Source organism: Echeneis naucrates, chromosome 6 (genome assembly GCF_900963305.1).
Source record: "Echeneis naucrates chromosome 6, fEcheNa1.1, whole genome shotgun sequence".
NCBI lineage: Eukaryota > Metazoa > Chordata > Actinopteri > Carangiformes > Echeneidae > Echeneis > Echeneis naucrates.
In genome coordinates, this window is record NC_042516.1 from 1959510 (window position 1) to 1972351 (window position 12842).

At 38.0% G+C, this 12842-nt stretch overlaps 1 protein-coding gene across 3 annotated transcripts in view; it reads right to left on the reverse strand.

The window, feature by feature from the left end:
* The window catches only part of ascc3 (activating signal cointegrator 1 complex subunit 3), a 139260-nt gene that overhangs the window by 78875 nt on the left and 47543 nt on the right, over window positions 1-12842 (reverse strand). For all 3 annotated transcript variants that reach the window (XM_029503815.1, XM_029503814.1, XM_029503813.1), the window contains 2 exons: window positions 4949-5152; window positions 2384-2524 (listed from right to left, as the gene is read on the reverse strand). In XM_029503815.1, coding sequence (XP_029359675.1) covers window positions 2384-2524; window positions 4949-5152 — 345 coding nt within the window. The remainder of the gene's footprint in view (window positions 1-2383; window positions 2525-4948; window positions 5153-12842) is intronic.

Below are 12842 nucleotides of genomic sequence, written 5' to 3' on the forward strand. Positions count from 1 at the left end.
TCAAAATACATTTATACATAAGCTCTTATAAACCAGGTTAAATTTGCCCCAAGATCTTATGTGCTTGATAGGGGCATTGCATGAATACATCTACATATCAGTACCCAGCTCTGCCATTTGATTTTTGTACAACATCAATTAACTGATGAGAAGCAATTTATTGTGATTTTGTTTTTGTCCTTTGATATTCGCATTAGTGGGGCTTGACAAGATGAGTTATCAAAAAAAATTACTTATGTTATATATATATATATATATATCCCCCTCCTTTTTTTTTTTTTTTAAATAAAGGGACAGGATTGGGATCTGGATTTTAACACACTGCACTGAAACTCAGATAACGTAACGAATTGTTCATATTACTAATAACTAATAAGCTAATATGTAAGGTACTATTTCATGGGAAAACGGATGACTTTGTTGCACCATTATGTTCAGTAGTCCAACAGTACAACAATCGTGAGCTCTTATAGTTAAATATCATGTGCAGGAACAAAAACCCCAATAAAGCCAATCTCCAAAACACCTACCAAAATATCTGACAGCTAACCACTGACACTGTGTAATGGATGTGTGACATTGAGTAATTATCATTAAAAAGGCTCTGATTTACCAGATGGACACGTCACAGGTCTGTCAGAAGAAACCAGAGCAGCACAGACTAGCCAAATAAAGAACTGTGGTCAGTGAGGGGAAAAAAAACAATAGACTTTGAAACAGCTTTATAAGTTAATGCATGCAGTGCGGTGAAGAAAGAAATTAGTCATAACACAGGTGAGCATAAAGTATACTAGGGAGAATTCCCATGAGCCCAGAAAAGGAACTAATCGGGAAAACACTTTTTGAGCTAATAAACAGACATTATCACACAGACTTTACTGCAATCTGACTTCATTTTATTTTGGCCTTACTTTACAGACCTACACTCTATATCCATTTTTATGAACAGCCTATGAGTCTGCCTATGATTCTGAAACTGTTGAAATAGCTCTTAATCCCTCTGCTTGCTTAACGGGTAAGTTTGAACTTAACTTTAGACCTATACAAATCTTAAACTAGCTTATTTAAAAAGGATGAATATGTTTCGGATTTTAAGGACAGCTGCGCACAAACAGCTGTCCTTGTACAGTTCCGGCAGTGGAATAAAAGAAAATATGAAGGAGATGGAAGATTGCATGTTTTTCCCTCCAACATAGTTGACCCTGCTGTTTTTCCGAAAGCCAGACAGCACAACAAGAAGATGTGACAGCCTGAGGAGTGAGATAAATGGCCAATCAGAGTTCAGCCACTGGCTGTGCATGTGGTATTGGGGTACTCTTCAACTGCCTTCTGAAGAAACCATAAGTAAGAAAGAGGCTTGTGTCTACAGTGTAAATGTTCATGCCAATGGCTGCATATGTTACCTTGTGCAACACAATACTTGTAAGTAGACCCATCCAATACTGATTTGGCACTGCTAGGATTTGTTTCCAATAGGAAGAAACTGAATGACAGATTATGGTTATAACCACACAGCACAGGCCCACACAGCAGTGAAGAGGGCTGAGACCTGATGTGCCTGGTGTCAGTGAAGAGGTTGTCTGTTTCATGGTAGGATTAAGTTGGGTTAGGGTTAGGGTTAGCTAGCCCCCTCAATTGATGCACTGCATATACCCCCCCCCCTCCCCCTTCATTAACAGTGTCACAGCATGATATGATGAAGTACTTCAGACTCCTCATTGTCTGCTGTTGTAGGACTTAATGAAAAGAATTTATTCCAAAACTCCTTTTAAGATGAGTAGTTTCATAGTATCGTTTCACACTGCCTCTGCATCAGCAACTGTAGGAGACCTCAGGCAACACATCAGTCACAGCAGTGGACAGATGCAGACAAGAAAGAGCTGATAAGACAATTCTTTATTATGGCATGTCATAAATGAGCTCCATTGATCATTGTTTTGTATTTGAAAGCAACTGTAAATTAATTGATTCAGTAGCTGACTGTTACATTGTCACCCTAGTAAAGTCACATGTATACCTTATCATGAACATATTTGTGATTGATACACTTTGTGAATAGGCCTATTTAATAAAATGGCCTCCAATAAATGTTACAATGCAACCCACTTGGAGGTGCTAGAGAACATGCGTGTGTGGACACCTCTTGTCCCCTTAGTTTCAACAATATTTTTTCAGCAAAGTTTCAAAGCTTCTGTGTGTGCTGGTGTGTGTTTTCATCAGAAGCCTAGCCTAGAATCTATGAGGACATTTTGCTCAGATAAAGACATTTTGACCTGTTTTTGGATTGGGTTAGAATTAGGATAGGGTGTGCTAAGGAATGCCTTATGTTAACGTCTCCATGTGTGTGTGCGTTTCCGAATACAGTGATAGAGTGGGGATGTACCTGTGTTCTTAGAATCTCTCCTTTGGTTAGTTGCATGTCTCCAGTGAGTTCTTTAACAGCGATTCCCAGCGGCTCCAATCGCTTACTGAAGTAGTTTGTCATCTCTGCTGCCAAGGCCTTCATTGGAGCCACATACACTATCTACAGAGAAAGATAAAATAATATAGTATAAACAGAAAGGGGGAGAGTGGGAATGGTAGAAGATGGATATGGGAATTGGAATGGGGTAGTACAGGGCAGTGGGACAAGAAGGACATGGTAGCAATAAATGAGAGAAGAGAGGGAGGATCCTTTATTCCCTACTGATCAGTCCAAAGCACAATTTAGTGACAATGCCAGACACTTGCATGGCTAAAGTTTAACAATGATGTAATATGAGTGGCCACTGTCTCTGGCAGAGCCCTATGCGCATGACTTTATATGTCTTCTCATAAAAGAACATAACATAAAAGAATTTTCGACTACAGTATTTAAATTAAAGATGTCCAAAACATTCAGAAACACAGGAAACACACAACACTCATCCAACTGTCTATTTCACAGTAAGGTAAAACCATTCAGTCAAAAGCCATGTTGTGATGTTTTTGATTTAATTAGACACATCACTTTAGTTGAAATGGCACTGAACTATAACAGGAGTACTTCAGGTGGGTGAATTTAAATACTGAATTTTTCTTGGTGGCTTCAGTTTCCTTCACTTTTCTTCACCTTGTAACTTTTGTTATCATTTCCTTGTTTGTGCATTTTTTATCTAATAAACGCCAGTTTTTGTTTTCTTAAAGTTTTCCTGTTCCCCTAGAGCCACATAGGGAGGAGTGAGGTACTTGTTTTCTCATGGGACCAGATGCTTGTAAAGAATAAAACTACTGATTCTGAAATCCCAGAGGTGCTGGAGAGGAGATGTTGGGGTTGCAGTGCTGGCCCTCAATGTATAGCTGAGTTAGGAAGCATAAACCTTCTGTTCCAGTGATCATCGTGGGAAATGTATGGTACTTGGGCAATAAGATGAATGATCTTGGTAGGCTGATGAGGGGCCACAGGGAATTCCTGGAGCTGGTTTGGACTCTTCTGGTGGATTGCAATGTTTTATTTGATGGTCAGAAAAAGTGAGGAGGATTGCCATATTTTTTGAATAAGAAATGGTTCAATCCTGCACAATGGAAGCACCATGCTTCCATTGTGTAACTCTGCTTGACATGTACCCCTAAGTGGCTGGCTGTGACTGCGCTGGAGAGACTCCACCAAGACAAGGCTGCCTGCAGGTGCCTGCGAGGACCTGCAGAGGACATCCACTCAGTGCAAATCAGATCAGCGGTGACATCATCAGTGGACGTCCACCAGCTACTATCTACTTGGTAACCAACTACCTGACACAATGCAGCCTTGCAGATTTGATACTGGAAGAGACCCAATTTCCAGTATAACTATGGCTTGTGCCACTAGAAGAAATAATCTGATGACTGTAGTTGTGAATAAGTGACAGCTAGAGGAAGAGTACAGATTTTTTTTAGGATGTACTGGAAAGAATTGCTTTTAAATTTGGGCGCAACCAGAGTGATGATGTTGGATTTCAAAAGGAAGAGGATGTCTGCAAACCACCTTGCATATTCTGGGAGAGTATGGTAGTTATTTTTCTAGTAGGTAGTAGGTTTTATTAATTTTATTGTTTTGTTTTGTTTTTCTGTTGAAATGTATTCATTGCTGATTCACATGCTATCATATGTATTGATGGGTACCAAGGACTACTTTAAATTGGTACAGGTTCCTGATAAATCTGGTCTGGTGTCTATATTTGTCTATTTAATTTATTTATGGAGTGCTAGCCATGTTTTTCTTTGGTAATGTCTGTTTTTCTCATACAGGATGCACACGGATGATGAGTATTTACATGAATACATTTTGGTGTATTGTCATTCTCTAGACAAGATCTTGTAATAGCCTGCTTAGTGGGTTCTTTGGATCAGCTAGGAAAACATCCTTAACACTTAGTGTATCTGCTTCAGGTAGGCTAAACTGGAGAAGTTTCTTGTGAAATTTGTATTTTTTGCAGCTGGTGTAAAGCTGTGTTTACCAATCATTGTTTTAATTTTCAATGTTTGAAGTAAACCCGTCATTTATATGTAAAAGATCACATTATTTAATGTTCATAAGAAAGGGGGAAAGCATTCTAGTCCTACTCTCTATTGAGGGTAAATGACACAAACTTAAACAGAACAGTTAATCCCTTAGGAGGAAACATAATCCAGTATATTCACCAGTATTAAACTATCAGACAGATCCCATTGAAATGGAGACTGCAATTTCAGCATCCAAAGCTGCAAGGATCAGATCTGCATCTCTGCGTGGGACTTGTGAATCTTATTGAGACACATGCTTAATTGCCATGAGGCACGCTGAGAGACTCTGTGGTGGAACAGTGGATGCAGTCAGTTGTTCAGATATTCTCAGACATGACACAGAACGCCTCTTAAACGACTGATTCTTTTGGCACACCTATCACAGTCATGAGCCAGCCTATTCACTTGACCTTTAGTTTGTATATGCGGGTGTGTGTATTAGTGGGACCTTGAACTCATCCTTCTTGATGACGCCACCCGGCTGCAGGTGCTGACGGATCTCATGAAGAACAGTCAGCATGGCAATGTTGGTCTTGCCCGCACCAGTTGGAGCGCAGATAAGAAGGTTTTCATTGGTATTATAGGCTGTGTCAAACACCATGGACTGGATTCTGTTCAGGCGCTTCATCCCCTTGAACACCAGCTGCCCAATCTGACCAGGTAAAGAAAGGAGACATAAACATATGGATATAATCAATTGTTAAATTGAAAACACACTGTATATATTACAAAACTAAAGAACTTATTTATGTATTGGTGTAGGCTGTCTCCAACTGAATAACAGTGAAATGTACAGTAATTCATGTGTTGTTCTTTTTTTTTTTTTATTGGATTAAAAAAAGAGCTATTGACAATCAGTACATATATATATATACATATATAATATCAAATCAGATTTATTTGTATAGCGCCAAATCATAACAAAGTTACATCAAGGCACTTTACATATAGAGCAGGTCTAGACCAAACTCTTGACCAAATTTAATTAAATTTTATATATATATATATATATATATATATATATATATATATGGTAGTCTTGTAATTCTAACTGTAAAAAAAACAAGCACTTAAACTGTGTGATATATGTACGGCTTCAACTGATGAACTAAATGATTTGATTAATGTCCAGTCCAAAAAAAGAACTTAGCAAATAATGTTATATAACTGCCATTATATAACAAACAGTAAAACACAAACGTATCACAAACGTTTTGGATTTGTTCTTTGAACTGATTTGAGCGTTTAAATGATCAAAAAATTGTTTCAGCTCTTACTATTTACAAAGCAAAAATGTGTCATGCCTGATGGTAAATTATTTATTACTGTCACATGAAACCACACCCAGATGACATGTTACATCTTCTTCATCAGGAAATATTGTGCATATAAAATATATAAATAAATGCAATTTCTATTTATGATCTGTTACAGCATGGGTCATGGCCTCTGTTCAAGGTGACAGAAAGAGCACAGACAGAAGGTAAAGCACCAAAAAGCACAAAGGAAGAGAAAATGTGTGCGGAAGGATGAGCTGTCACTCAACCTTGTCTCCATCTGGATTCACTATGGCAACAGAGTGTGGGTGACAGCCTTCAATCTCATAGTGCCTCTGAAAAGAGAAGTGGTTGGGTATCCCCAAGCCAAGTTCCCCTCCCTAAAAAAAAACAAGCACTTAAACACACACTTCTCAGGCATGATTAATGTAGCAGATGGACACATCTAGCTGCAAAGGTGAGTGGTGTCTTTCTGGAGCACAGTGTACAACCAAACCACTGCATTTAAAAACAAAAGAAAAGTGATTACATTCTATATATATTGTGGATGAAAAACAGAAATGCTGGCTTCGACCAGTGTAGTTCAGTGTGTTCAACTTTACAGAACCATTAATAATCATGATGATTCAAACAGATACAGTCCACTCCAAAAGTATTGGAATGGCAAGGGCAATTCCTTTGTTTCTGTCGTTCACTGAAGACATTTGGGTTTAAGATCAAAATGTGAATATGAGCCAAGAGTGCTTTTCTTGTTAAAAAGGTACTGTTTGTAGTTCAAAGGAAAGTTCAGGGCATTCAGTATCCCCTGGCAATGAGTCTAACATAGTTTTGCAGACTTCAAACTTTACACAGATTTTTATGATCTTTTCCTGCATCCTGTACAGATATTATTGTATTATGGATACATAAAGTATCACTCTTTAATGTTATAAATGCACACATGAGGTGCTAGTGATTACATTTCAGAATCTAGGATTAACCTCTAAAATATTAAAAAGAACTCATCTTCAATAATAAAGTGAAAAGCAGGATATTTTAAGCATTCATTATATTTCCAAGATTACATTTACTGCTTTAATGAGAAGTTATGGAAATAAATTAATTCTCGGGACTTCAAGCTACATCCCAACACCTCTGCTATTTTTGTCCTTTATTTTTGGGGGTTCCTAGAAGTGTGGTGAGATCTAATAGTGGAAAGAGTGGAAGCCGTCAGATCTTCCACTAACTTGTAACACAACATATGTACAGTCCTCTATTTATAGAAGGCACTAAGCTTAACCATACCAATTTCAGAATTTTACAGTAATATAACAACATTTTTATAATAGCACGATAATAAGTAAACTACCTAAAAAAAAAGAAGGATGCATATTTATTTATTTAAATGTAGAGTATCAAACAAAAAACTACACATCTACTGTCATACACAGTTTGGTAGGTTTTAATCCTGACTGACTGAAATTAAGATCTGAATGTGTGTGGTGAAGCAGAGAAAAATTCTGATCTTAATGAAGTGAATGAATTCCAGGAGACGCTCATACAACAGAGGTCACTGTGGATCCAGGTGCCTCCTCTACCGCTTCAATCTTCATTTTGCCCTCTTTCTGTCACCACCTTTCTTCCACTAAGGTTAGTTCAGGATGTCTTAAGCTTAGAGAGCAGTATTATTTATTTAAGGATTCATTAGAAGTATGCCATCACTTTCCTCTTCCCCTCGTTTCACTCTAACACTCTTAGAAAGAAATAATTAAACAGTGCATGTAAGGCAAGGATATGCGTGGGGCTGTTCTGAAGCTGGCCCTGCAGTCCAGTAAAGAGGAAGAGGTTATTAATGCATCAAAGAACAACTTTATTAGAGTCCATTTAAACCCAAGGGAGTGAAAGCTGGCTCTTAGAATTCCGCATGGTTGTACGGTCACGGCTGTATACCGAGAGTGTTTAGTGCTGTAGGTTTAAGTTTATATGGGTGAAACCCCTTTTGCTACATTCAATAATCCATATTGACAAGGTAAAGACATTAACTTAACTGAAATATCTAATTTCAAACATATTCAGACTCTGTTTCAAACTAGTCTTGTCTACCAAATTATCCCTCGCAAGGCCAAGTCCACTGAGCTTCTGCTCATACATATTCATTCTTGAATTATGGACCACTGAGCTACATCCTATTCTGTGAGCCTTCTGCACACTCACTCCCGTGTCTCTGTGGTGACCAGAGAGCCACAACAATCACTTGAGCGGCTGGCTCTCATTTTGATTTATCGACTTTGTCTGTTTGAAACGAAAAGCCAGCATCCCCATGTTACTTAAACATGGTAATTAATGCAAATATATTCTTGCCCCAGTATTCACCTTGAGGTAAAGCACACATGTTGTAAACAGAAAGTTGCCATCATTTAATGATCTTCAGTGCTTTTTTATTTTCTCCTTAAAACCTCTCTGGCCGTATTGTTATGTTAATGTATGCACAAATATATTTCAACTGGCGAGCCAGCTCTGCCTGCCAAAACTTGTCTCAAGGGTGTGATGTCAGAATTGTAGGAGGGTAGTTATTGTACTACAATGGGCTATTACACAGCTGTTAACAAATAGGACAATCCCTGATTTTTCAGAATTGTGATCATCAAGAATTTCTGCAGCCAAAGAACCTCAGGGTAAAACTGGACTAAATCTGTCCACTTTTTCAATGGCCCCAAGGTGCGCTTCCTATGTGGTGGAAGAGAGTTGGCCTCATTATTTTCAGTTTTACAATTACAATTACAGGAAAAAAAAAAGAAAAAAAAAAGAGAATTCATCAGCATCCATTTCTAGTATTAAAACTGATGTAAATCAGGCAAAATGAAAAACAAAAAAATAATCAATCAAACAAACAAACAATGCATACTAGGAAGTTTTGCAGGGTCTGCATTACGGGTTGCACAGCAGTAGTTAACAATTAATGCCCCTCTTTTCTGTGAATATAATCACTTCTCCCTATCTCAGTATCACATAGTGTCTACGGTGGAATAACTACAGTTCATTGTAAAACCAGTTAATAGTACCATCCATAGACGTTAATGTAGAAATATAACACTTGACAATGGTGGGATCCTCCAGACAATCTAAAGAAGCTACATCCTTAAGCAGACCATTGATGCAAACCTTGAGCCAGAAAATCAAAGTGACATCACTAGGTGAGATTACAAGTTAATTAAGCTGGCATGAGTTGGGAATTTTTTCCAGAGGAAACTCCAAGAATGCAAATAAAGAGCCAGCAGGTATGTTGGTCCTCACCACAAGCGCAGCATTGAAGTACAGGACTCTGGAAGCTAAGGTTCTGTCATAATCTTAAGGCAAAACTCAATAAACCATGGATCAAATATGACAGTAATCTTGTTCGGGCGAGTAATGATAATGATAATAACAGATCTAACAGCTCATCACACAACACAATTAAACATAGCAGCAGTCAGTAAGTCTGCAGTTTTTCGCTTACATGACAAAGAACATTGCTACTGCAGTTGCCAGTGAAGCTCAGTAAACAGGGAAAAAAATTACTGTAACCAGCATAGGGTATGGGGCTGTGATGAAAGTGATACTGTTCACAAAATGCAAGAAGATACTCAAAAGTCAATTAAATGTCTTCAGGGAATATTCATGGAATTTGTGTATAAGCAAATCTATTTTATATTTGTAAATGTTCGTTTGTGAACTTGTAAATACAGTACCAGTCACTTTCCCATTCTAATGAACAGGGTGTCCAAACTTTTGACTGGTATTGTATAATTTTTATATCTGCAAGAGGTGTTTTTTCCACACAAATACTACTAAATCAAATATACTTCCATGCAAGGCTTTAACATGCCGAAGTGAAAAGGTTTAGACCATCTTGTTAACAGACCAACAGATGTACAGATGTACAGAATGAAGAGAATGATTTCTTTACCTGAGAACTTCACTAATGCTAACAAAGCAAGAGCGCAAACTATGGCTGTTTTTTCCACTCTGCTTTAGTTCGGGTAAACTACGGGCATGCAAAACAGCAAATGTTAAAAGGAATTGTCTGGTTTATAGTTTCCTGAAATCTTAAATAAATTATTAAATAAATAAATAAATAAATATTTTGGGTCCATCCTACAGTCTTGTAAGAGCTCCAGCTCCCCCACCTCTAGGAATCAAATGACTTCAAAAAAGGAGATATCAGTGAATTGTGCTGAGAGTGTGAATTTCTCTCAGAGAAGATTTCACAGCTTGAAAGGACAATTGAAAATCTGCAGCACATATGTGCAGTTGAGGAGTTAATTAACTCTCTTTCTGGTTCCTTAAATGGCACAGCATTTATAAATGGTACAGAGGACACAGAATTAATATAAGAATTAATATTAATATATATGGGTTAACTTCACATCAAGAACATCATACTGTGGACTTGACAGACACGTTGCCATGGAGCTGTCCCAAAATCACTTACAAGAGACAATGGGCAACTTTCATTTGTAGAAGGTTTTCATCTCCAGCCCTTCCCAATTCTTGGTTGAGGACCTGAAAATATTAGATCAGCAGACTCCTGAGCCTGAATACCTGGCTGGCTTCAGCCTGCCGTATCCAACAGATTGACTTCTTTGACCATTTCAATTCTCTGGAATTGTAAGAATCGGTTCAAGTCAGATGGGATACATCCAGACCACATTGGGTCCAGACATCTAGGCAGCAACATGCCCTTGAGATATCAATACAAGCATGTGTTGATAAGCAAGAAGGACAACACACAGGGAGCACACAAGCAAGCAGTCTGTGGCCCCACCCCATCACCTCCCAACCCTTCGCTTCGCATCACCCAAAGTCTTCAGAAGTTCCTTCAGAATACGAACAACATTCCAACTTCTCCCAGTTAATCACCAATTAAACATTTTTATCAAATCTGCAACACTAAAGCTTAATGAGATAGTTGAACTGCTAAACAGTTCTAGTCACAGACCTAACCATCTCCTAGGAGGGGCATCATGCTACTTCTTTTTCTATGCTGGTGATACCTTACAAACAGTGGCATGGTCATAGCCAATGCAGAAATAGTAGTATCTGTCTCAGGAAGGTTAATATGACTATGTCTTTCCTGATTCACTCGAGAGAAAACTAAAGCGAAAAAAACTAAGCATACGCAGAATTCACTTTACACACACATTAAACTTTTAACAATTATGTGTCAGTCACAAACTGGGCAAAAACTTGAAACTGCAATGTTACCTGTGCCTCAGAATATTGTGGTTAAGTAATGCTTTTCATTCTGAATTTCAACTGCACCACAGCACCAAGACTGCACTTCTTAAAGTAGTATATGACATTCACCTGAACAGTGATGCATCAAAAGCTATTGTTTTAGTTTTACTTTATCACAGTGCTGCTTTTGACACCATTGACCATAGCATACCGCTCAACAGATTGGAACAGTGAGTGGGACTCTCTGGTACTGTACCAAACTGTTCAAAACCTACTTACAAGACAGGGACTACTTTTTTTTCTATTGGTAATTTTGAATCTGAGCATGAAAAGATGTTGCGTTCCCCAAGGATCAATTCTCTGGCATTTTCTTTTTAATATCTACATGTTGCCACTTACTCAGATTGTGGAAAATCATAACATCTCTTATAATGCTTATCCAGATGACACACAGCTGTACATCTCAGTGTCACCAGACAACTACAGTCTCTTATGCTCTCTGGTTAAAATCAGCAATTGCCTCGACTCCATCTTAGTCAATCTTGTTATAATGATAGACTCTGACTCAGAATTTTGACAGACACATCAAGATGAGTACAAAATCAGCCTATTACCATTTCAAAAATATAGCAAGAATTAGAGGACAAAGGATTCTTTGAACAAAGAATTTTTGAAGAAGACACAGAGAGACTTGTTCATGCTTTTATTTTTCGTAGGTTATATTATTGTAACACTGTTACAATAATCGGCCAATTCTCACTCCAATCCAATCCAATCCAACACCAAGAAGGTCAAACACATTACGACATCTGTAACCTCCTTCAAGATTTTCTGATTTTATTTTTCTTCTTATTATTATTTTTGATATCATGTTTTTAATACTTGCAATGTTCTTAATGTTATACATCTTTTGTTTTAATTATGTAAAGCACCTTGAATTGCTATATGTGTGAATGGTGCTATAAAAAAAAAAAAAAAAATTCCCTTGCCTTACCCTTGTGACAGATATAAAGACAATGAAAACTATAGTCTAACATTTGCATCTAAAATTGTGGAATTCAAAAATTTGCCTTGTATTCTTACTACGCTGTAACTGAACTGTGGAAGGAAGGCACAGTCTGAGTGTAGCCAAAATGTACTTTCTTATTGTACTGAAACGTTCTACAACGTATGCCTATTATGTGTTTTGATCTTTTTAAGACTGCATATATCCCAAACAGTCATGGGTGTCTGCAAAAACATGGTCAATGCTTTTACCTTCTCATGGATAAAAAAGGTATTTTGCAACCACTCAGCAGAAGCATGAATCACTCAGGTGGGGTCCTGCCATGCAATGAAAGCACAATTGCTGGGGCAAGGAAAGACCATTGTAAAGGTTTTATCAGCAGATTAAAAAACAAGGCACTTGGCTTCTTCATGGCAGGACAATGATGTCCTGGAGTCTGTCTGCAATACTCAAAATCCACTTTACTAATTTACACTTAACACTTTGTGCTGAAGCATTCGTGAGTGTCTTGCCTTAAATCTGTGCTGTACAGTAGCTCTTCAATTAGATCTTGAATCTAGAAACTGATAACTAACAGCTGTCTAAAACCATCAAGGCTGCTGCTATCCGGTGATTGGATGAACCCGATGAATCTTATGAACAAGGCCATCTCTTGTAGGCTCGAGACAGGATTAAAGATGTTCAAGTTTTCCAAAAGAGGACAACATTGGGCAGTAATTCTGAACAATTCCTACTGTGCTGTTATCTTTATTACTGACTAGAGGGTCAGCAGCTACCTGCTAACTCACAATATATACAGTGAGACCAGGCCCCTGGCATGGTGGAAGTAAAACTCAACAACATTCCCAAAGCGACCCTCCTGG